This window comes from Pongo abelii, chromosome 1 (genome assembly GCF_028885655.2).
Source record: "Pongo abelii isolate AG06213 chromosome 1, NHGRI_mPonAbe1-v2.0_pri, whole genome shotgun sequence".
Taxonomy (NCBI): domain Eukaryota; kingdom Metazoa; phylum Chordata; class Mammalia; order Primates; family Hominidae; genus Pongo; species Pongo abelii.
In genome coordinates this window covers 201,835,786-201,859,551 of record NC_071985.2, presented here as the reverse complement: position 1 = coordinate 201,859,551, position 23,766 = coordinate 201,835,786, and the positions used below count along the sequence as shown (strand labels likewise).

The window sequence follows — 23,766 nt, the reverse complement described above, 5'->3', positions numbered from 1 at the left end:
CATCCCCTCAATGACATGGTCTTGGCTTCTGCACTCTGGATAATGAGGAGGACCAAGGGTGCTGTTGTGGCCTAGGCCTAATTGACAGCAAGCAGCCCTAGGAAGAAGGCAGTAGCACTGTCAGCAGGTTTTGGGAGCTGCTCATTGTGAGAACTCTGGGAAATAACCCTCCTTGGACCATCAAGGCTTGCTCCTGCCCATCCCTGACCCTCTAAAAACAGTACAAAGTGACCAAGGTCCAAGAGGTCTCTCAGAGGAGGTATCTAAGGTTCAGAGAGGTTACTTAACTTGTCCAAGGTCACTCAGCAAGTTGGAGATGGAGTTGCAGTTGGGACCCAAGCCTGGCCCCCAAAGCAGACTGGAGGCATTCCCTCCCTGGGTGAGTCGGGCTGGGGAAGAATGCTGAGGGGCCCCTATCTGGATCCACAGAACTGATGAGAACAAACTGGAAGTTGGACCCAGCGAAGCCTTTAAATGGGGCCTGCCCTTCCCCCAGCCCCTCTTTTGCTACCCAGCTGAGCTCTAAACCTCTAAGTTCAATGCTCCCTCAGCCTCCTCTCTGGGTCCTAGAGATGGACCTCATCTCAGGGCCCCCATGTGGCTTCCACAGCATCACACAGACACAGAACTGGGCACCCAGGAAGGACCCAGAAGCCAGGTCTCAAGATTTGCTCTCACTTCTCTCCCAGTGGCATATGTCACAGGTGCTAGCCCTCCTTCACTCAGTCAACCCCCAACCACACCTGCTCTATGTATGGCCCCAGAAGGGAATTAGACTCAATGTGGGGGCCTGGGAGAAAAGTTGACCTCCCCTCCCCACTTCACTGACCTCCCCAGGGACGGCGCTTAGGAAACTCGGACAAAGCAGCTCAGTGATTCTCAGGGGATTGGAAGCTGGGTGGCTGAGGGGAGCACCTCCACATGCAGGCCAGTTTTCCCAGGCCAAGTCCAGGCTGAGCTCTGCCTCTACTAGGCTCTACCCCACCCCACCCCCAGTGAGTGGGAAGTGACAAATGAGCCTGAGGAAGGAGGGGGGAGCTGGCGATCGATGGCATTAACATGGTGCCCAAATTAAATATTGACTTTCTTGGTTGACTCTAGGGACACTTGGATTGATGGCTGAGGCTTTGCCATGCCACCACAGGGGATGGGGACATAACAGCCTGGAGCAGGTCCATAGGGAAGCTGAGGCCTGGAGAGGAGGGGCTCACCTTTGCTTCCGCCTGCTCAGGAGAAGTAGGGGTGAGGGCTTCAGGGAGCCTGGAGCACTGTGCCTGCTTCTCCACCTTCCCCATGGAGTCCAGAGTCCCATCCTTCCAGAAGGTCTTGGAGTCCAGGCCTTGTTGAGTGTCCCCCCAACCCCATTCCCACCTCCAGGAACTGTGGCTAACCTGAAGTGCAACAAATGAGCAGAGTCAATCTCTGTGATGATAACCATTACTGGGTCTCAGGACCCGGCCTCCCAAGGTGGTAGGGCTGGTTATTTCTGATCATTATGTAGGATCTTGAGGAGGAGGTAGGGACAGCCTCTCTATTCATGTAAATCTCCCATCATCCTCTCCAGCTAACTCACCTTCAGAGACTACAGTAAGCCCTGAGCTTTCTCTCCCTCTTTTCTCTTTTTTTTCACTTGTCCTGAACAAAGGGAGTCTCCCGCTTTTCAAAGCTCCACTTTAAGAACTGTCTCTAGTCCCTTGATTTATTCACCTCCCACCCCACTCTACAACCCACCTCAGTGCTGGTTCCTCCCATAGTAATGACTCCAGCCCAGCCCCTCATTCTGAGTTCCAGCCCTGTGTGTTCAACTACCTACTTTCTGCTTGACATCTCCCCTTGACCATCTCAAAGTTAACATGCCTGCTATGGTTTGAATGTGTCCCCCAAAAAGCATGTGCTGGAAACTTAATCCCCAGTGCAACAGTGTTGGGAGATGGGGTCAATGGGGGGGTGTGTTTAGGTCATGAGGGCACCGCCCTCATGAATGGATTAACACTGATTATAAAAGAGCTTGGGTCTTTGAATTCAATCTCTTGCTCTCTCTCTCACCCTTCTGCCTTCTGCCATAAGATGATGCAGCAAAAAAGACCTTGCCAGATGACAGCCCCACAACCTTGGACTTCCCAGCCTCCAGAACTGCAAGAAATAAATCTCTGTTCTTTATAAATGACCCAGTCTTGGGTATTGTTATAGCAGCACAAAATGGACTAAGACAATGCCCAAGGCCAAATTAATGACTGTCTCCCCCAAAGCTGGTCCTCTTCCTGTACCTCTATGCCAATGACACGGTCATCCATCCAGGTGTGTAAGACAGAAGCCCAGGTGTCATCCTTGGCTCCTGATACCCAATCCACACCAGGAGCTGAGTGCTGACAATTCTACCCACTACATATATAGAAACTCCATTCCTCCTCCATAGCACCCTCTAAAGTCTCCTTCATGCAGATCATCTCCTTGCTGGTCTCTCTCTCTCCACCCTCACTCTTCAGTGTCCCTGCCCCCACCAATCCATTTTCCATCCACTCAAGAGAAATCGTGTTGATATAGAAATCTGATCATGCCAGTACCCTGCTCAACACTCTTCCTTAGCTTCCCATTCTCCTTAAAGGCCAAAACCCTCAAAGGGGTCTCCTCTGCCTTGGACACTTAGCATATGTTTTGAGGGCCTGAGACGGTGGAAGTCTTCCCAGAGTCAGTGGCCTTGGAGGAGTGGAGGGAGGAATACAATGGGTACTGGGGACTGGACTAGAAAAGCCCCAACTGGGGAACCCCATGAGGTGCCAGGGTGGGCATGAGGAAGCCTGAAGGGAAATGAGTCTTGAGAAGCAGAAGTCAGCAGCATCCCACACCCAGGTCCTCCCTCAGGCCACCTAATTTCCTTTTCATTGGTGCCTAATGGAAGTGATTTAAGCCCAATTGAGTTTTAACATGTCTGTTCCAGTCTAGCCTCAACTTGCTTCCCTTCTCCCAGAGTCTATGGCTGCAGGGGTAAGGGTAAGGGTGAGGGTAAGGGTGCACCCTTCCCCCAGCGCTGCTGAGGGAGGCCTGATACCAGTCCACAGGTCTCCTCAGGACCTTCCCCTACTTCCCCAACACCTCCTCCCTACCCACCAGTATCCCCAGGATATGTGGAGTCCAGGAACCCTGGCTTTGGACCTCCCTTGTGCGGGTACTGTGCTGGCAACTTTCCCTCCATCACCTCCTCAAGCCCTCTCCATGGCCCCATGAGGCAGGCTGTGCAGAAGTACCTCCTTTTCACAGAGGGCACTGAGTTCACTTGCTCAAGGTCACTGCCTTTGTTCTGCCTAGAGCTGTGCTGTCCGACATGGTAGGCTCATGGGAGTACTGAGCAGTCAGAAGGTGGTGAGACTGACTTGAGATGCACTGTAGCACTGTATGTATAAAACACACAAGACATTTCCAAGACTTCATATAAAAAAAGAATGTTAAATATCTCAGTTATTTTTTATACTGATTATATGTTGAAATGATCGTTTTTTAATATATTGAATGAAATATATTATTAAAATGAATTTCACCTTTTTAAACTTTTAAAGAATGGTTACTAGAAAATTCTAAATTACATGTCGTTTACATTGTATTTTTATTGGACATCTCCCAGGGTCTGTTCTCATGAAGGTAGGGATGGTCTGCTCATCCTTGACCCTGCCAGTCTGGAAAGCAAGGAAAGGCTGCAGCTGAGCTTCTGTGGGCCTCTCAGTCTTGTCTCCTCATCCTTTGGGAGAAGACAAGTCCCTTTCAGCACCCTGGACAGCATCCAGGGCTGGCTTCCCACTTGGGGTTGAGGAAGGAATAACTGTGGGAGGAGTAGATTAACACCTACAAAATGCTTCCCATGAATCATCTTAAGTCATGCTCCGGATATCCAGTGAGGAAGACTGGGTAAGGACTGTCATTATCCCAATTTTGCAGATGAGGAAATCAATGTTCAGGGAGATTTGTGTATTCCACCCTTCACCCACTAAAGATTCACTGATGCCTGCTTCATGTGGGCCTCTGAGTGCACAAACCAGAGCAAGGCCAACACAGATGACAGCAGTTCTGTGTGATCAGTGCAGTAGTTACAGTGCATGCCAAGGCCTGTGGGGGCCCAGCAAGTGTTGACTGCTGGGCCAGGGAGTTCAGGGACAGCATCACACAGGGGGCTACTTGGACTGGGTCTGGAAGGCTGAAGGAGAGTTTTCCCTCTGTGAGGAGGGAGTTTCAGGCAGAAGGAGTGGTGCATGCACAGGCATGGAGGTCAGAGAGATGGGCCAGAGGAGGGAGGCAAGGGCCACATCACCAAAGGCCTTGAACTCTAGGCTAATTCCAGGATCCACAGAAGGCATCTGAGCAGTGGCCTGGCCAGATCTGCATTTTGGAAAGATCACTTGGGCCATGTGGATGAAGGGCTGGAGACTGGAGGCAGAGAAAATGAGGGCAATGATGTGAGAAATCTGAGTCTAGGAAAGAAATGACAGGTTGTTAGATACTAGCTCAAATGGAAGGGAGACCGGGCCAACTCATTTTACAGATAGGGAAACCCAAGTCAGACAGGGTCCAGTGGCCTGTCCAAGGTCACGCAGCAAGTCAGTGCCTGGGGGAGCAGGGACTGAGGGCAAGGGAGGGACAAAGCCCCCACCCCAGGAAAGCTAAGTGGCTGGTCCCAAAGCCAGCAGAGGCCTCTGCAGGCAGCTGTGGTTTGTGTTTGAGCAGAATCAACAAGGTAAATACTAAACTTCCTCTTCAACCAGATGCAAAGCAAGAATGGACAGGAGGGCTGGGACGTGCACATCACACCTCAGCCCCAGAGGGCTCCAGACGTGGTGACCAGTGAGCCTAAGACCAGGAAGGAGGGAGGTGCAAGCACAGGACAAGGCATTAAGAGGGCCTTTAGGTGATGGTCAGAGGAAGGAATGTGGAGTAGGATCTGCTGGTACACGGTCGGGGATGGGGGCTTTGTTTGTGCAAACCCCCTTTTAGGAACAGGCCCTCCTTTCTCAGAGACCTGCTCCCTCTCCCTCTCCCTCTCCCATGGTTCCTGATGGGACTGCCAATCACAATGCCCCAGCCTCCTGCCTGGGGCCAGCCACAGCTCTTCTTCCTTGGGGGTTTTCTAATTGGAATTCAAGAGAGAAAGTTTCTTCCCCTCTAGGGGCAATGCTGAGTGATGGAGCTGGGAGGAGGAAGCCTGGCGGGCCCAGGGGGAAGAGGCCTTAAAGAATGAAGCCGACACACATTCGAGAGAATGCCAGGAGAGGATGAAACATGCGGTGGCACTCCTGATCCCGGGTCCCATCACCAAGGCCAGCTGCACTTGCCCACTGCTGTCCTTGCGGCAGTGCGCTCCTGGGTGAACAAAGCTCCCAGGTGCCTAAGCTGGCTGGTATCGGATTCTGCCACTCCTAGCCACAAGTCCCAGTCACAAGCTGAGCTGTGGGAGCTTGGGAAAGTCATGTCCCCTCTCCGAGCCTTGATTTACTCATCTCCAAAATGGGGCAGTCACAATACCTACCTTGAAGAATCAAATGAGGTAGTGCTTGAGTGAACTCTGTGTACACTTAAGTGCTGGGGCTGCCCGGAGGGAGGCGGAGGAATGAGTCGCAGGAGCCCCAAGGGTCTAGGAGCACAGTCCTGAGTGGACTCTGCCTGCACGGCTCCTCTGACCAGGTCTCACAGCAGGCAGGATTGGAATGAGACCGAGAGCAAGCCTGTGCCATCAAGGCCTGCAAAACTCTGAAGAGGCCTCCACCCCTCCTCCAGCAGCCCTGGGCAGGCCATTATCTGTGATACCCCCTACCCCGGCAGCCAGTCACTTCTGTCACTCCCACCCAGGCTGCTGTAGCACCTAACTCTCCCTCAGCTCTCCAGGGACCTGCGTCTGTGTCTCCAAGTCCCTGGGAAGGGGCCCAGAGGCGCCCATGTTGCTAAATGACCAGGCGAGCAAGGACCTGTGACCCTGCTAACTGTGCCTCCACTCCAGCTGCTGCCTGAGTCCAGAAGATGTTTCCACATGTAATCCTGTGCCCCCTCTTTCTGGGGGCCTGAAAACTGTGCAAGGATCCACGCACTCAGGCATGTAATGAATGCAACTCAGCATGAGCCTCCAGCCCCTGGCACCAAGCCAGCCTGGCTCCCGCACCCCACCCCAGCCCTGGCCCGGCCCAACACCTGCATCTCCACCACAACCCAGCACCTGCGGCTCCCCTGCAGCCATGGTCAAGTTCCAGGAAGCTGAGCTGTAGCCCCACCTCCATCAAGCGTGGGTTTGAAGTCCCAGCTCTGCCTCTGACTGTGGCCTTGAGCAGGGCACCGCCCATCTCTGGCCTCATTTTCCTATCCACAAAATGGGCAACCTAAAACCTTCCAACAGGGTTGTTGTGAGGGGCCAGGGGACATGTGTGTGAAGCCCCTAGCTTAGAGCACTGCATGAGACTGGTGCCACGTGGTCACAGCTAACCCTTCAAGAGCTTATCCTGTCCCAGGTATTTGCTGAGCACTTTACAAATAGGAATTTGTTTCATCACCGTTAACAACCCTGTGAGGTGGGCACTGTTACCATCCCCATTTCACAGATGTAGAACCAAGGTCACTAAGCTCTATCTTGGCTCTAGCCCAGGCAGTCTGGCCTCTGTGCCCCAGTGAATGGCAGCCACGACCATCACAGCCACCAGGAAAGGCCAGCCATAAGAGGTCCCCTCCCACACTCCCAATCTGCTTCCCCCAGCCCAGGTCGGGGAAAGGATCGGGGAAAGAATCACCCAGAGTCAGGGACAAAGATGGGGTCAGAGCCTAGGCCGCCCCCTCCCAGGCAGGGCTGGCCCGACCCCATCACATAATCTGATGAGATCAAGTGAGTTCAACCTAGGAGACAGGAACAAAGTTGGGGTCCCAGAGCTGGGCCTTTACCTGAGGGAAGCAAACAGCTCAGCAGCAAAATCCACAGAGTGAAGTTTATTCCCAACAAAGTTCCCCTCCCACCTCCCCAGCCCGGGACAGGGACTGACAGGCTGGGCTGAAGATGGGGTTCCAGTGGCTGAGGGGCCTCTGAGAAACAAGGAAGGGCCCTGGGACCCCAGGCCAAGCCATGTCCGGCTCCCCCAGCCTGGCTGAGTCCACGACGCCTCCCTGCCCAGCCCTCGGGAGAGGGGAGAGGGTGCTGGCTCCTGGGTAGTTCCAAAGTGGAGTGTGAAAATAGAGAGATATATATATTTATATGCAGTGGGCAGTCCAGCGTGGCACTCACACCTCTGTCTGGAAGTCACCATCCGGTGGTTCTGTGGGCTCCCAGGCTGCTGCCCGGTGCAGAGTCAGCCGTTCTCGGGGCTTGGGGGGCAGCGAGCCCAGTGTCATAGATTTGAAGGTGCTCCAGCTCTGATGGCGCCGATGTTGGGACAAGCTGGGGCGCTCCCCAGGGCTGGGCTTATCCTGTGGAGGGAGCGGGAGGGGCCGTGGAGATGGACCAATAACCTTACCCATTGTACAGACGAACAAACTGAGGAGTCCCAGAGAGGGCTGGTAATGCCCAAAGTTATGGAGCAATCAGGTGTCAAGCAGAATTCAAATACAGACCTGCCTGGTTCCAGGGTGGGGTTCCTGATCCCTGTTCTCAGTGGCCCCCAGGACATATCTCCTGCTGACCGCTCTCCCTCCCAATCCTGGAGGACCTCCACCCCTGTTCGCCATCTGCCGCACCTTCCCCACCCCCAGGCGGCCCCAGACTGTTGCCCATGCCGTGGGGGAAGCCCTTGGTGAGACAGGCTGGGGTTGCCTGGGAGGGGCAGGAGGGCAGGGAGGGCACGGGTCCCTCAGGCCCACCTCACCCCACCCAGCCCGGGGGGACTCACGGTGCACACGCTCCGCTCGGCCGCCCCACCTGAGGACACACTCCACCGCTTCTCCCTCTGCAACGGGGGCCACCGGTCAGGCTCCAACCCCAGGGGCCGCTGCACCAGGTCAGGCCCTGAGCTTCGGGGCAGGGGCAGCCACGGGAGGAGCCCTCACCTTGGCCGTGGACTGGCTGCGGTAGCGGTCGAAAGTGTGGAACTTCTGGTTGAGCTCGTGGTAGAGTTCTGAATGCCGTTTCCGGGTGTGCATCACCTTCTAGGAGCCACAGGGCGTCAGAGGGTCGCTCCCCGGGGCAGCACCATGATCCCCCCCTACCCAGGGCACTCAGCACCCCAAGTCCCCCACATCCCTCCTTGCTGCCAGCCCCTCTGGGACAAGACCTAGTTCTCTCTTCACATCGGTGCTATGGGCTTGAGCAGGGAGGGAATCATGGGAAGATCCCACAGAACCCACGGGCTTGGGCTCCTGGGGTCAGGTTCTGTAACAGAGCTTGGACTACTTTTAGGAGTGAGCCCTCCAGGGATAGACACCACAGCCAGATGTCCCACCGCCCAGCACACACATGGCCCTTACCTCAAAGTCCAGGTCTGAATACCGTAATTTCTTTCGCTGGGAAGGCGCAACAAGGAGGCAATGGAGGAGAAGAAAGCTTTTTACCACAGGCAGGGGCTTTAGAGACAGGAAGCCTGGCATCCAAGGGGTCTGCCCGCTGCACCTTCCCCCCAACCCAGGCCCAGAAGTTGCGGACCTTCATGGGGCAGCTTTTCAGGCCTCACTGAACACACACACACACACACACACACACACACGGGTCAAATGGCATGGTACACACACACACACACACACACACACACACACGGGTCAAATGGCATGGTGCGGACTTCCAACATGACACACACACACACACACACACACACACACACACGGGTCAAATGGCATGGTGCGGACTTCCAACATGACAGGCCCAGATGCCCACATGGAATCAGAGCCAATGCTCATTCTCTGTGCCCTAGAGCCCATCCTGCATCCTTCCCCATCTTGCCCCATTCTCTCTGCCAGCCATAGCTACCCCTCCCCTTGGAACCTTCCACTTGTCCTGCAAACACAGGGATTCAGGCTTTCAGAAACCTTCCTTTGACCTCACATTGCCCCTTTTCCTGCCAAACCAGGCGCTGCCTCCCTGGCCTCTCTGCTCCCTCACGCCTCTCCTGGCCCTCCTCAGCCCAGACCACTTTCAAGGCCCCAGTAAGCTGTACTGTACCAGTGCTACTCAAGAAAGAGGCCTGAGAGTCTTAAAATGTTGGCACAGGGAGACCCATGAAGCCAAAGCCAACTTTCCCAGGTTACAGATGGGGAAACTGAGACCCAGGGAGGTGAAGGGAATTGCTCCCAGGCCTTCGAAGGTGATACCAGGACCACCATCTGGATCTCCCAGGCCTGTGGGCATGCTCACCACCACGGGCCCATGGCACTCACTCTCCTGGTTTTCCTCTCCTCTCCCTACCTGCTTTCTCCCCGCTGCCCACCCTGGCTTCTGTAATACTAGGGCACTCACACTCTGCCCCGGCACCTTCTCCTGCCTTTACCACACACACGTGTATCCTCCCCATCCCGGCTGCATCTCTCTTTCTGGGGGCAACAGGGCACCTCTCCCTGTCTGATGCCCCATAGGCACTGCACATGCAGCTCACACCAATGGAATACACTTGTAATTCCCTGCCCAAACCTGCTCCTCCGCCCATCACAGTTGCCCGCGCCAGAATTTTGGATGTCATCCTTGACCCCTCAAAGCACTGCTGCATTTACTGCTGCCTCCCACACAAGGAGCCTGATGTCCGCCCTCATCAGTGGCCGGCGGGCAGGTGTCCACAGAACAAAACCCGCCATGACGCCAAGCGCGCCCTTCTCCGACGCTGGCGTTGTGTTTTGTCTTTGTTACGCCTTCCTGTTTTTGCCATCTGTGGCAGGAGCAGGCACCAAATGTTCCAGAAACATTTTGGGAGAAAAACTAAACTTGTGAGCCCCCTAGCTACTCACTTAATTTTCGTCGTGTGGAGGATGGGGAGTGGGTTTCTGAGGCCGAGCAGGAACAGCCAATTGTGGCTAAGCCACAACTCCTGCCCCTTTCCTTAACCACGCCCCCTTCATGACTCCAGTAAAGTTGCAGAATGTTCTAGGGTTCCATGGCAGGCCACTACTCTCTGTTTGTTCCCAGTGATCCTCTGCAGGGAGCAGGCCTGAGGAGGCCAGCGGGAAGGTGAAGCATTCACAGAACACACACAGGCAGGGACCCAGAGGGGTTTGCTTTTCTCAGGAAGAGAGGGTCAGTTACCACAGGCCTGTGGGCAGCACCTGCAGCTGATTTCAGGAGTGCTAACAGCAGCAATCCCCAATTATCTAGCACTTTCTACTTGCTCCACATAAATGTTTTACATCACTCAATCCTCAAAACAACTCTACAAAGAGACTGCTACGGTATCCCCACTTTACACACGAGAAAATGAAGGCTCACTGATCTCACTGCCAATCAGAGTCCAGACTGGAACTCAGACCTGCATGACGCAGAGGCCCAGGCTCACACCCTATGATGAGGCTTCCCCAACAGCATAGCACGTTGCCTGAGCCACAGTCTCCTGAAATAAGGACTCATCCTAACCAGTCACCCCAAAGTAGGCCCTAAAGCAAGTGCGAACGAGTCGAGAAGTGCACTTCCACTGTGTGAAGTCCCAGCCTGTCTGAAGGATTCAGACACCACGGCGCTGCCATGAGCAGAAACAGAGAAATGCTCAGTGTATCCACTCCCAGTGACTTTTATGAGAGGCTGCTCTGGGGAGGATGAGGCTGTCCCCTCCTGGCTGCAGCCTGTGATTGACACAGTCTCAGACACACACCCCATTCCCTACAACCCCTCACCTCCAGGGAGCCCATCTTCATGGTAGAGCCGGGCACGGTGCGAGGCATGGTCCGGCTGCGCTCCCCTGGCTCGGGCACTTGGCGGGCGCTGGGTGTCGGCGGTGGTGGTTGGAAGGTCATTCCATAGGGATTCTGGAGAGATCCATAGGCAGGGCCCAGCCCCAGGCCCGAATGGTCCACGGACAGGAAGCTGGGGTAGCCTTCAGTGTGGGCCACTGTCTTGGCAGCTCGCCGGGGGGTCCCCTCGGGCCGGGCCCTGGGGGCATCCTCACCACCTCCACCCCCACCGCCAGGCTGCAGGCTCAAAGTCCGCCGGGGCAGCACCATGTAGTCTCCCTCAGAGCCTGGCTCAGTGGGCCGCAGCCATGTGAGGTCCAGCTGCCGCAGGCCACCCTCCCCACACATGTAAACAGGGTTGGCCTCCTGTGGGGGCGGAGGCTCCCCCAGCCCTGGTGAGGCTGCCATGGGCACCAGGATATTCCCAGGCAGTGGTGAGAAGCTGAGGCTGCCCTCAGGGCCCACGAGGCAGGACTTGGGCTCCTCATCCTCATCCAGGGACAGGCGAGACAGTGTGCCCGTGATGGTGGACGGGTTGCAAGTGTTGACCTCCTTGAACAGCACTGGAGGCAGGAGTGGAGGGAGGGGGTGAGTCCTGAGGAGAAGGAACCTCCAGATGCCCTTGCCCAGGCTGGGGAGGTACCAAGCTTCTGCGCTTGGACAGGAAAGGAAACTGGGTCCTGGAGAGATGGCTGGGTGGTTGGCAATCTCTCACATATAAGAGGGGTTAAGAAGACAACGGCTCCAAAGTCCCCACAGTGAGACAGGGCAAGAAACAAAGGCAAGGCCCAGCTCCCAATGTCCTGGTGCAGGTCCCGACTTTGACCCCATAGCCCCAGGGCTGTCAAAGGGCTTTGTCTTCCCACCTCCCTGTGCATCAGCTCCCCAGGAGACAGAAATGGAAAGATTCTGGTAAGAATCTGGAAACGATATAATAACGTAACACTCTGTGCCATGGGTCCCGCTAAGAACTCGATGTCCCCGAATTCATGCATGCCCCTAAGCCTCCCACCTGCCCTGGGAAGACAGTATCCTCTCCTTTACAGGTGTGTTAACTGAGGCTTAGAGAGGCAGGTTGTTTGCCCAGGGTCATACAGTAAGGGACATTCGCAGCCTTGCGTCCAACTCAGGGCTGTCTAACTTCGAAGCTGGACTCCAGCAGCCAGAACTCCATCAGGGCCTCCCAAGATGGGGCTCAAGGCCTCCCCTTCTTCTCCAACCCCAGAGCCATTCTCAGCTCTGCCGCGGCACACTCACCTGTTTGACAAGCCAGATCCACATCCTTTTCAAAGTCTGACTATAGGCGGAAAGGGAGGGGCAGGTGGGCAGAGGGAGGATTAATGTATCAGGGTGGGAGGAGGCTCAGGCCCTCCCCAGCCAGCTTTGCCCAGTCTGCCTGCCTGAGGGCTGCCCATGGCCCATAGCCCATGGCCCAGCAGAGCCCAGGCATGGTCTACCCCAGCCCCACCTGATGGCTGGGAAAACTGAGTGGGGGAAGGACTTGCCCAATGCCACCCAGGTGTTAGTGGCTGAGCCCGAATCAAACCCAACCCCTGTCCCAACCCTGCCATGGATGGGGAAGGTAAATTGTCTAGGGCAGGAGGACTGGGGTGGGGGGTGCCCAGAATCTGCCCAGGCCCTGCTAAGGCCCCTAACTCACCAGGATCTGCAGCTGCCCGTTCTTACACGAGTCAGGGGAGTCTTCGCTCTCATCAGCCCGGCACACCCCCATCTGGCACTTCACCACATCCTGGACCTGGGGACAGAGGGCGCCTGCTGGGCCTGAGGCCGCTGCAGGGCCCCTGACCACAGATGGCTGTGCTTCCCACCCCAGATGCCCAGGCAAGTGTAGAAGAGAGGCAACACATCCAACCTTGAGGAAGGTGATGACACCTGGGCAGGGTGCAAGGGGAGGAGGAGACCCAGGAGGCCAAGGATAAGCATAAGGGACAGTTGTGGGTACCCCGGGCTATCAGCTTCCACAGTAAGGGCTGCCCAGATGGGGCCTGGGGCACCCTGGTCGGGGCCTCGATCCTCCCGGTCTGCACAGTGGGGAGAAGCCAAGGGCCTGGCAGGTGTGGTGGGCACACAGGGGCGGGAGAGGCCCAGCCCCACCTCTCGGCGCAGGAAGCAGTGCACAGCAGTGATGACAAAGCCCTGCGCGGAGTTGAAGACAGCAAAGAGGGCCTGGAAGAGGACGGAACGGCGGTCTGTCATAGCCAGGACGGCAGACATCCAGGTGAGCGCCAGCAGGGGCAGCACCACGCAGGAGCTCCAGAGTGAGGCCCTGAGGGGACAGTGGCAGAGCCCATCAGAGTGACACTCCAGGGGACAGGATGGCTTGAGCCTAGGCCTCCACTCAGCTGGAGCTCTTCAGCTGCCCAAGACTGGGAGGGCCCCAAACCCCAGGGCCTCAGTAATGTCCCCAAGCAGAGAGGGGCTGAGGAGCCAGAGCCAGAGAAACAGAACAGAGACTGAAAGCAGCGAACTACAGGGTCAGAGCAGGGACCAGGAAGGTGGGGAAGGACACGCAGACACAGGGGGACCGAGCCACAGACAGTGGAAAGGGACGGGGAGAGAGAAGAGGAGGTAGACAGATGCACAGAATCACCTGAGGACGTTTTTAAAAATGCACGGGGCCTGGACGGCATCCCTAGAGCCTAACTGGGTAGGCTGGGGAGGGGGACCGGAAGAGGGACAAAGTGACAATAACCACAGTGAGAGAACGCATGCGACAGAGACACCCAGACAGAAAGATTAAACAGGCAAAGCATGCGGGGGACATCCAGAGCATGAATCCAGGGCCAGGACCAGTGAAGCAGAACTCCCCCCACATACAGAGAAGACGCCAGGCTCCCAGGGACTGCTCAGAGCCTTGGGCAGAAGGATCAGAGCTGGGGCTGAAAGCTGGGGTCGGGGCCAGGCCTACACCTCCCTGGCCTCCCTGCCAGGGGAGGGCAGAAAAAAAGCAGATGGGGCCTGGCATCCAAGCCATTCCCACCCCTCCCTAACCTGCTATAGCCCATGAGAGACAGCGGGGCCACCATACCCTCCCGGGCCAGGTGCCACACTCAGCCCACTCTCCTTCGCAAACACCCCCAGTGGGAGAGTCAGGCACAGCTCTAGGCATGGCAGAGGGTGGCACCATTCCACAGAGACAGCCGGGGGAGGCCAAAGCAGAGAGATGGGCAGGGGGCCAAGACCTGCCCTAGGAAGTGCAGTTCAGGGCTGTTCAGCCTGGCAGGGGGCGGGCACAATGGGCTCTGAAGCCCCCGGAGGTGGCGCCAAGACCAAGAGAGGGTCTAATCACAGTAATGAAAGCTACACTGATTAACCACCAATTCTCTACCAGGCCCTACACTGAACACTTTACATATATTACTTCAAATCATGATCAAAACAACTCCAATTAACAGGCATGGATTATTATCCCAATTTACAGATGAGGAACCTGGAGTGTGCCCAGCTGGGCAGGGAGAGGCATAGTTGGGATACAAACACAGCTTGACCGACTCCAAAGCCCAAGCATTGAAACAGCTAGTGCAGACGGGGTGAGGGAGGCAGACGGCAGCCCAAGACAGAGGGAGCTTCGTGGTGACGGTGCCAGCTGCCTCCAGAGGCCCTGAGCTCCCTGACCCTGCAGGTGTGCAAGATAAAGCTGGACCTCACTGGGCATGGAGGCTCGGGTGGATTTCCGGACCTGGGTGGGAGGTTGGGCCTAAGGTCTTTGTGGATTTGTTTTACCCTTGCATAGCTGGGATTTTAAGATTCTCAGATGCTAGGGCGGGGGTCTCAGTGAAATAATTCTCTACCTCTGTGATTCTCTGTCTCCAACTGAGTGTGAGATTCAATGCCTCTGAAATGCTAAGTCTCAGATTCTATGACAGATGATAAGACTCGATAATTCACTCATTCTAACATTCTTAGCTTCTGATTGTCTTATTCTAAGATTCTATCATTCTAATTCTAAGGTTCTATAGCTCAAAAATTCTAAGGCTTAAGATTGTCTGAGCCTCTGTAGGTTGGGGGTGTGGGGCTGTGCAGGATAGAACATTAGCTGGGAGTGAGGGCAGGGGCGGGATCCAAGGGTGGGCGAAGGAACCGGGCACCTGTGGGAGGCACAGACATCCACTCCTCATCGCCTTGGCCACCTCTTGCCAAGCCCTTGAGAGTGTGTGGTGGCTGGCAGGAAAGGGCAAGCTTTCCAGGGCACTGGTCTGATATCCCTCCTCCTCCCCCCACCGTGGGCACTGCCCCCCCCAATTCCTTTGCCCCACCCACCCCCACCGCCCCCCAGGGGGCACGACTAACATGGCGTTCCTGGCCGAGGCTGAGCTGAGCAGGGGGCTGGGGACCGCTCCACACGCTGAGCAGGGGAGGAGCAGGCTGGCCCAGGGGCACCGCTCCGACCTCGGGGGCGGCACAGACATGGGAGAAGGGGGGGAAACACATGGGAAGCCGGGAGATGGGGCAGAGTGAGCCCCGAGTGGGGTGGGAGGGGAGGGCAGACGAGAGAGAGAGAGCTGGGTTAGGGTGGGTGAGGGGCTGCGGCTGAGCACCCCGGGTGCCCACCTTGCCTGCAACCTTGATGCACCAAGGTTGGGGAGCCCCGGTCGCATCATCGAGCCCTGAGTCTCCAAGAGCACCCATGTCCCTCCCTCCCTGCACCATTTCCAGAAAGGCCAAGTCTCAGAGGCCCTCCCCTTACCCGGCCCTCTGCTTCTTAGATTTGTCGGAGATGCCATCACGTGCCATGAGCTTGTTGAAGACGATGATTCCGATGAGCATGTTCACCTGGGGGCCCAGTAGAGTGGAGTGGGGGAGACAGGATCACCAGGTGCCCTCCTGGCAGGGAAATCCCCATGTGGGAGCTGGAGTGCAGGGAGGAGGTAGAGGGAGAAACAGGATGGCCCCCTGGGGCCATGCCCCTTCCAAGATGCTGAACGGGCACATACCAGGACAATGACGGCTGCAGGGCCCACGAAGGCGTAGAGCAGGCCGCCCTCCAGGGAGAGCCAGCAGCTGGGGTGGGGCAGAAGAAGGGTGTCAGACACCCGGCAGCCTCCCTCTCCACCCTCAAACACCATCCCTCAGTCCTCCCAGGCTGCCATGCCTGCATCACCAGTGCAGTCTGAGCCCCAGACGGTGAGAGTGAGCCACTGGCTCCTGCTGAGCCTCGGTTTCCCCTCCAACAAAGGTCCAGAACATTAGGCTCATCCCCCAGTGCTCCCATGGGGATGAAGCAAGGCTGACTCCTGAGCTAAACAGTCCCTTAGGGATTACCCAGTCCTAGCACATTCCCTCAGTCAGGGAAACTGAAGCTCAGAAATGGGGAGGAACTTGCCCAAAGACCCAAAACAGGCATGGGCTAGGATTTCAGCCAGCTGCCCAGTCCGGTTCCCTAACAGATCCACTACCCGCTACCACCCACCACGGGAGGCCCACGTACTAGCTGGATGTACCGTATCCTTTCGTTCGGGTAAAGCCAACAGACACGGCCACCACCAGGGCAGGCAGACCTGGGGAAGCAGGGGCGCCAGAATGAGACGGTTGCTGGTCTTCAGGGACCCCTTGTTCTCCCAGATTCCCATCCCAGCTGACCCCTGTGCCCAGAGAGCTGGGCCAGGGCCAAAGCTGAACCTCTCTTGCTGCCCCTGCCCACCAAGGCCCAGCAGCAGAGTCCAGCACTGGCCCTGCTCACCCCAGCCCAGGCAGAGGAAGCGCTTGCGAACGAGGCGGGTGCGCATCCGCCCAATGACAGCCAGGTAGGACTGCCAGGCCTCGGTAAGCACCCAGCAAAAGGAGGAGAGAAAGAAGAAGTGCAGGAAGGCAGCCGTCATGGTGCACACGCCCTGCAGGGAGAGGGAATGGGAGGGAGTGGCCCTGAGCAACCGCCAGGGCAGGAGGCGCCGGGCTTCCCACGCCCGCTGCTGGGCGCTGCCACAGCCGCCCACCTGAGCCCCGCCCCCCACAGAGCCCTGCCAGGCACCCCCGCCTTCCTGCACCCACACACAGCACGACACGGGCCTGGTGACACACACACAGCACTCGGCATCCAGGGAGGCGGGTGGGCAGGCTGCCCACGCACAGACGGGGCTGGCAGGGAGGGGGACAGACATGAGCACCTGCCACGTCACAGCCGGGCAGGCCCCGTGCCTGGCATGCATGGTGCTGGCACTGTGCAGAGAAGGCCAAGGGGGCATAGGGAACAGTCTGCACAGGTCATCCACAGGTAGGTGGCAAAACGAGGCTTCACTCAGGCTTCCACACGCTCACAGACACAAGGAGGCCCAATGCCACCTGCCCAACACACACCCAGTGCTCAGCTCACACACACGTTTACTGATATTCACAGAAGTTCCTCACTTGAGTACACACCCCCTCTCCAATGTCCTCACATATGGTCTCACACACTATTTCATACACACTCTAATCCCAACGTGGGGCACACACACGCCACCACTAATGGACGTACAAGCAAACACACACACTGCAAACACACACACTGGGCTCTCCACCCTCACCCCTCCACCCCAGTCACACCCCTGGCAGCCTTGGAAGCCTGCACCTGCCTTGCTCAGCACCCGGGACTGGCCCACGAGGATCAGGATGTTGGATGCCAAGATGGACAGGCAGAAGTTCAGCAAGATGATGGAGCGTTCAGATTTTATGAACCTGCCGGGGCACAGCAGGCAGGGACAGAGGCGCTGGCTGCCCCACCCGACCTGGTGTGGCTGGCCACCTCCCGCGCCTGCCCCCTCCACCCCCAGCCACAAGAGCCAGGTGTCAGACCTACCTCCAAAAGGCGGCATAGATGGCGAGCAGGGTGAGCAGTGCCATGCACGACACTGCACAGCCGATCACCAGGGGGACCGAGGGGGAGCCCGCCAGCTCCAGGGTCTGGGGGAGATGGGCAGACAGTCAGATGAGTTGCTGGGAGGGGGGAGCTTCAGGGGTGCCCTGTCCCCTCATCTACCATACACTGGCATACACACAGGCAGAAGGGCAACAGCTTTTTGCTGTTGTACTCACGCATGCACAGAACAGACCCGGGTATCCATGTGGACACACATTTATGCTCAGTCACCTGCACTCTTCCACACACAACCAGACACACACATGTGCACACACACACACAATTGGCCACTGCCGCACACCCCCAGGCAAATATCATTGCTGTGAGCACAATCCCAGGGGCACAGGCATCCACGTACAATCCCACAAGCGCACTTGCAGATACACATTCAGGATCACCCAGGCGCCTGCCAACACCATCACTGATGGCTGCTGGAAGCCCAGGGCCTCCTCCCTTATCCAGCCCAGGCACCTCTGTTCCACTCACCAGGTCCTTGGGCGGCTGAGCCAGGACGGCAAAGGTGGACAGGTGCTGGCACTGGCAGCGAGTGTGAGCTGCCTGGGTCTCCAGGGTCTGGCAATTTTCAGTGTCCCAGTCTCCTGAGCTGGCATCTCTTGGGTAGGGGAGAGATTCAGTGAGCCCCAGGCCAGCTACGCGGCCCTGCCCCCAGTCCTGGCCACTGCCCAAGGACAGGCTAAATCCCCAGTAAGGCCACATCCACAAGGCAACAGCAAGGAGTCCCAGGATACGTTCTTGACCCCTTAGGCTAGGATGGCACCAAAAATCCCTCTTGCCTTTCAGGCAGGAGACCCCTTTCTGGCAAAGGGCCCTAGGGCTGCTCCCTTCCTCACCCAGAGGAGCCACCCAACTCACGCTCTGGAGTAGTCCCAGCTGGCACAATGGGGATCCGTGGTCCCCTGGGGAGCAGAAGACACGAGTGCAGTCTAGGGAGGGAAGCTCACCACACCCCATGACTGCCCATGCCGTGGGGGCCACAGCAGCTCCCACACAGGTCCAATGCTCAACCCACCATCAGGGACAGAGTGCTTCCCACCAGACAGGCCTCTGGCCACCCAGGTTGAGGTGTACCCAGGGTTTCTGCATGGATCTCCACTTACATTGATGATGTAGGAGAGCTCCACAGTGATGAGGGGCTCAGCTGGAGGCTGGGTAGGGGGGCGCACAGTCACTGTCATCACCCGGGATGTGACGGCCAGTGGGGGCCTGGGGGACAGGTACCGAAGTCAGCTCCTGCCAGCGGGTGCCAGCCCCAGTCAGAAACCCTGAAGCCGCTTTGGATGGGTATGCAGAGGCTTCCAAGGAGCCAAGGCCCAGGGGAAGGCCCAGCTCAGTGGGGTCCAGGACTTCAGGTGAGGTCTAGAGCTCTGTCCATCACCCCCTGGGTGGCAGCCCAGCCTCTGGGAGCAGCATGGATAAATTTGAGAAGCATGTGTCCAGAGCCAGGCAAAGGGTTCCTGAAGGTGGAGGAGGCTGCCATGGATCTCTCCGCAGCCAGCACTGGCTCAGTCCTCCTTCCCTTACCTGGGCCTTCCTGGACCCTCAGCAGCCCCATCCACCCATCCCCAGGACTCACCTGGGAGGTGGCAGGATGAGGCCAAGGGTGCGGTAGAGTACAGCACCGATCACAAAGTAGGAGGACTCATCGGGGTCTGCTGGGAGGAGGCGCTGGTGGGAGTGGCCCGGGCCAGGAGGCACCGTTCCTGGGCCCCTCCCCCTGCCAGGGCTGCCTGCTGCCCCAGATGTGGCTGGCTTCCCTGGGGAGGAGAGGCTGAGCACCTCCTTGGGCAGGAAGAGGCGGTCCTCTGAGTGCCGCACCCAGTCCTTCATGCCCCGGCGGCCCCGCATGGGGAACGTGATGTCACTGGACACAGCTGAGACGGGCTCTCGCTGAATGCTGATCACTGCAGTGGGAGGAGGGTGGACAGAGACAGACAGAGGGGCAGAGACAAAGGGTGGCAGACCAGGGGAAGAGACAGATGTAGGGGAAACACATACCAGGAAAGGTAGATGTGGACACCGAAGTTGGTACAAACACAGAGACAGACGTACACAGAGAAACAGACCACACATAGATGAAGGAGACGGTAGAATGTGGAGAGAAAGATACAAATACGGGTTTAGGTAGAGGAAAGACAGAACCTCTTGAGTTCTGGCACATTCAGGACCCCCTCCCTTGCCTGACTCCTTCTACCTAGATTATCTGTGACAATCAGAGAGCTCTGGAAGGCCTTGAGAGCATCGCCCACCAGGTGAATGAAGTCCTCCACGACACGGAGCAGGTGCACAGAGCCAGGGGACACCTGGGGACAGAGAGTGTGTAAGGGTCCAAGACAGGGTGGGTCACGGGAGGAGAAGCTGGCAGCTGTGCCCCGCACCTGCTGAGCATCGTCCCACTTCTCCTTGTTTTCTGCATCCACCATGAAGCTCACCACCTGGAAGAAGCGCTGAGGAGAGAGCAATGAGTGGCAGGGGGTCCTAGCCCCAGGGAACAGGGGGCTTCCCCCACTATAGCCACACTTGCCGCCTCTACAGCAGACTCTGCCTAGGGGCCTGGCCTCCCACTTCAGTTTGGGCCTTCTCCACCCTCCGCCCTCCTTCCTCCTAGGCAGTACCTGCACATCATCAGCCGAGGGCACGTAGGTGGCCCTCTTAAAGGTGTCAGTGACATTCCTCAGAATGTCCACAGAGAAGAGCAGGTCCCCACTATAGTAGGTGCGCCGGGCCAGTAGCTCCTGCAGGCTGCGCACCACCTGCGACATGCCCTCGCCCGCCAGCATGCGCTGCCCCTTGGCCAGGTGCTCCCTAAGCTGTAGGTGATGAGGGGGCCACAGTCACCGAAGTGTCAGGAGCTGGAACCAGACCCTGGCCCATCCCACTCCAGTCCACCCACTGCTTGCATTCATGGGGAGAGAAAGGGGGAAAAGGTCAGAGAGGCTCAAAGGGGCACACAGGGGAGACAGAGTCCAAGAAAGAGACTCATAAAGAGAGAGAGAATCCCAAAGGGTACTTTAAAAAAGACGGAAATAGAAACACCTAGAGAAAAAAGGTGTTCAGATGTACATATAAAAGATATAAGCACAGTATGGGAACGGGGTACCTCCCCATCCCAAAGGGGTCATGTACATTCTGGAGTGTAATGAGCGTGTGTGTGGGCGCGCGCGCGCACACACACACACACACACACACACACACAGTCTCTCTTTCTCTCTCTCTCTCTCAACACAAGCTCTAAATGCATTCACACAATTAATACCCAGTTACAGTTAAACATGTACACACATTCACTGACGCTACTCTTACCCCATGACTGGCCCTGGGCTGGATGCTGGGGACACAAAAATAAATTCAAGGAGGCCCCAGTCTAGCAGCACACAGAGACACTTGTGTCTGAGCACCTAATGACTGAGGAGCTCATTCTGCAGGAGCGCAGAGGTAGGTACCAGGGATAAAAGAAGACACTTGAGAGTCAGGTCTTGAGGTATGAGTAGGAGTTTGCCAGACAAGGAGAGGCACAGCCAGGCAGAAGTGGGCACAGCATATGCCAAGGCACATGGGAACGAGCAAGAATCACGCTCCCTCCACCCCCTAGCAGAGTCTGAGACAGATTCTGCTGTGCCCCAGCCCAGCAGGGTGCACTCACTGACAGATACAGGTAGCGGTACTCGTGGGAGATGCAGCGAGCAAAGCTGGGCAGCCCCCAGTACGCCACGCCTTGGGCACTGAGGAGACAGCGGCGGCTGGCAGACCCTGCAGGGCAATAGGACAGAGGTCTGGGCATGGGGGCCGAGCTCTCACCCACACTCCTCCATATCTCAGAGAGGCTGGGGGTGCAGAAGGGGGCAATGAGGATGGCAGGGGTGGTGGTGGTGGGGAAAGCCACCTGCTCCTTACCTGAGGCATTCGGGGGGCACTTGTTGTAGATGATCTCACCAGCAGCTGCCTTCTTCCACGTCATCAGCATCACGTACTCATCCCTGCACATCTCATGGAAGGCTGTGGGTGCAGGGGTAAGGCTCAGCTGGGCCCATACATGGGGCCCCCAGCCCCCAGGGTCATTAGGGCAGTACCTGGACACCTCTTCTCACTACAAGGCTTCACCTCCTCTCCGGTGCCCTCACAGGGGTAGCCCTGCGTGCCCGTGGCCTGGCACATGCGGAAGCGGCGCTGCCAGCCTGTGTCACACGTCTTAGAGCACAGGCTCCATGCATTCCACGGCCCCCACTTGCTATCAGTGGCTGTGGGAGAGGGGAGGCATATGAGTGGGCCCAGGTGCCCCCAAGGTCAGAGCTGCCACTTGCCACCCCTGTGCCAAGCACTCACCCGGGCACTCGAGGTTGCTGCACTCCCGGGTGTCAGTGAGGGCACCCGTGCATGTGGCCCAGGCTGGGCCCGCCACGCTGCACTTCCGGCTGCGCTGCTGGGTCCCATTGGCACAGGACGTGGAGCATGGGCCCCAGGGACCCCATTCTAGCCACTGGCCTTCCACTGCATGGGGAGACACAAGCAGGGGTGGCTGTTGAGCACGATGTGTGAGGGCTGGTGGTGTGGAGCACCACAGGAAGACCCAGAGCCTGCTAGGCATTCAGATTTGAGCCAGGCCAGACCCACTGGAGTGGGGAGGGGAGGGGGTTATGAGGGAGGCTGGAGTGAGCAGGTAGTGCCTGGGCCTCATATTGCCTGCCTGCCACCAGCTCCAGAAATACAGGACACCTCTCCTCTTAGCACCAGGCACAACTCACTTCTGGCTAAGGGAAGGGGCTGCAGGGGTGTCTTCTGATCTTTGCCAGCACTTCAGCCCAGCTTTGTGTCCTCTCACAGTCCAGCTGGCCATGCACCAAAATGCAAGGGCAGCCCAGGGCTTGGAGAAAGAGCTGTCCCCTTTTGATGGCGTCACAGAGTACTAACTCATGTCAGGGCTAGGGGTCAAGTCAGGGCTAGGGGGTCACCTCGCACACAGGCAGGCATACTTCTCCAGTCTCCCCATGCTTGGTCAAAGTTTAAGGGGCCCCCAGGGGCAGGTCACTGGACCTGACTGCCTCCCCAGGTCTCCCGACCCCCCACCGGGCTGGGCAGCGCCCTCATGGAAGCCCACGGGCGCTACTGACCCGGGCAGGCAGCCATACTGCAGAGCTTAGTCTGCAGCTCAGGACCCTCGCAGGCCTTGCCGCCATGCTGGGGGGGCACGCAGGTCCGCATCCGGCTCCGGGACCCCCGCCCGCAGCTGCGGGAGCACAGGCTCCAGGACCCCCACTCCTCCCACACGCCGTGCACTGCAAGGAAGCACGTGGCCGGTGGCTGGGCGGCACCATGGCCCCGCCCACCACCAGCGCCTGCCCATCCGCCCACCAATCAGGAGCTCCGCAGCTCTGCGGCTGCTCCTCATTGGCTCTGCCCCGGGTTCTGTTGCCAGGGGGATCTCCCAGGGCCCCACCAAGGTGCGACCCTTTGAAGGGATGTGCAAGACACAGGCTTCTGGTCCTAATTCACATAGGACAGCCCCTGTGGACGCCTGGACAAGGGGTCCAGGACCAACAGGAGGGGAACCAGGGGTCCTCCTCTCCTGAGGGCACAGGAAAATTCAGGAAAGGACCCAGGACCCACGCCATTCCACCCCTCCCCACCCCACCCCTAGACCCACAGCTTGAATACAACACAGCAGTCCGGGGGCAAGGGAAGCGCCCTTCCCAGCCCCAAGCGCACAGACACACAAATAAACATGAACCTCTACATGGACACCGACACACCGAGCTCACACGCTGGAACACAGCTTTGCCCCAGGCCTTTGCAAACTCCTGCCACATCCCCAGATACCGAGAGCCCTTCCCAGGTAGGCCCTGCTCTAAATCCACAGCACCACTGGCATGGCCTACGCCCCACTTCACCCCCTCAGGGAGCAAGGAGCAGGACTGGCTGTAGCTGCCCTGCCCTTGCTGTCTCAGGCAAGCACATGCATTTCCTTAACAACTACACACTCAACTGAGGGAGGCTTAGGGGAGGCTCCTTTGAGAGGGGGTGCCCAAAGCAGGGAGGGGAAGGTCAGGGAAGTGGCGTTTGTCTTAGATCTTGAAGGACAG

General features: G+C 57.6%; 1 protein-coding gene across 15 annotated transcripts in view; it reads right to left on the bottom strand.

The window, feature by feature from the left end:
* Positions 1-6,936: 6,936 nt before the first annotated feature.
* The window catches only part of ADGRB2 (adhesion G protein-coupled receptor B2), a 37,166-nt gene continuing 20,336 nt past the window's right edge, over positions 6,937-23,766 (bottom strand). For 3 of the 15 annotated variants that reach the window (XM_054531322.1, XM_054530892.2, XM_054531082.2), the window contains 27 exons: positions 22,798-22,962; positions 22,013-22,177; positions 21,760-21,927; positions 21,584-21,685; positions 21,333-21,439; positions 20,305-20,499; positions 20,068-20,136; positions 19,884-19,992; positions 19,266-19,593; positions 18,790-18,895; positions 18,545-18,588; positions 18,158-18,284; positions 17,612-17,715; positions 17,388-17,490; positions 16,517-16,667; positions 16,265-16,334; positions 15,771-15,837; positions 15,524-15,609; positions 15,127-15,225; positions 12,931-13,102; positions 12,476-12,571; positions 12,073-12,112; positions 10,759-11,378; positions 8,419-8,454; positions 8,002-8,100; positions 7,845-7,901; positions 6,942-7,425 (listed from right to left, as the gene is read on the bottom strand). In XM_054531322.1, the coding sequence (XP_054387297.1) occupies positions 7,240-7,425; positions 7,845-7,901; positions 8,002-8,100; positions 8,419-8,454; positions 10,759-11,378; positions 12,073-12,112; positions 12,476-12,571; positions 12,931-13,102; positions 15,127-15,225; positions 15,524-15,609; positions 15,771-15,837; positions 16,265-16,334; positions 16,517-16,667; positions 17,388-17,490; positions 17,612-17,715; positions 18,158-18,284; positions 18,545-18,588; positions 18,790-18,895; positions 19,266-19,593; positions 19,884-19,992; positions 20,068-20,136; positions 20,305-20,499; positions 21,333-21,439; positions 21,584-21,685; positions 21,760-21,927; positions 22,013-22,177; positions 22,798-22,962 (3,671 nt within the window). In that variant the 3' untranslated portion in view covers positions 6,942-7,239. 15 annotated transcript variants of the gene reach the window in all.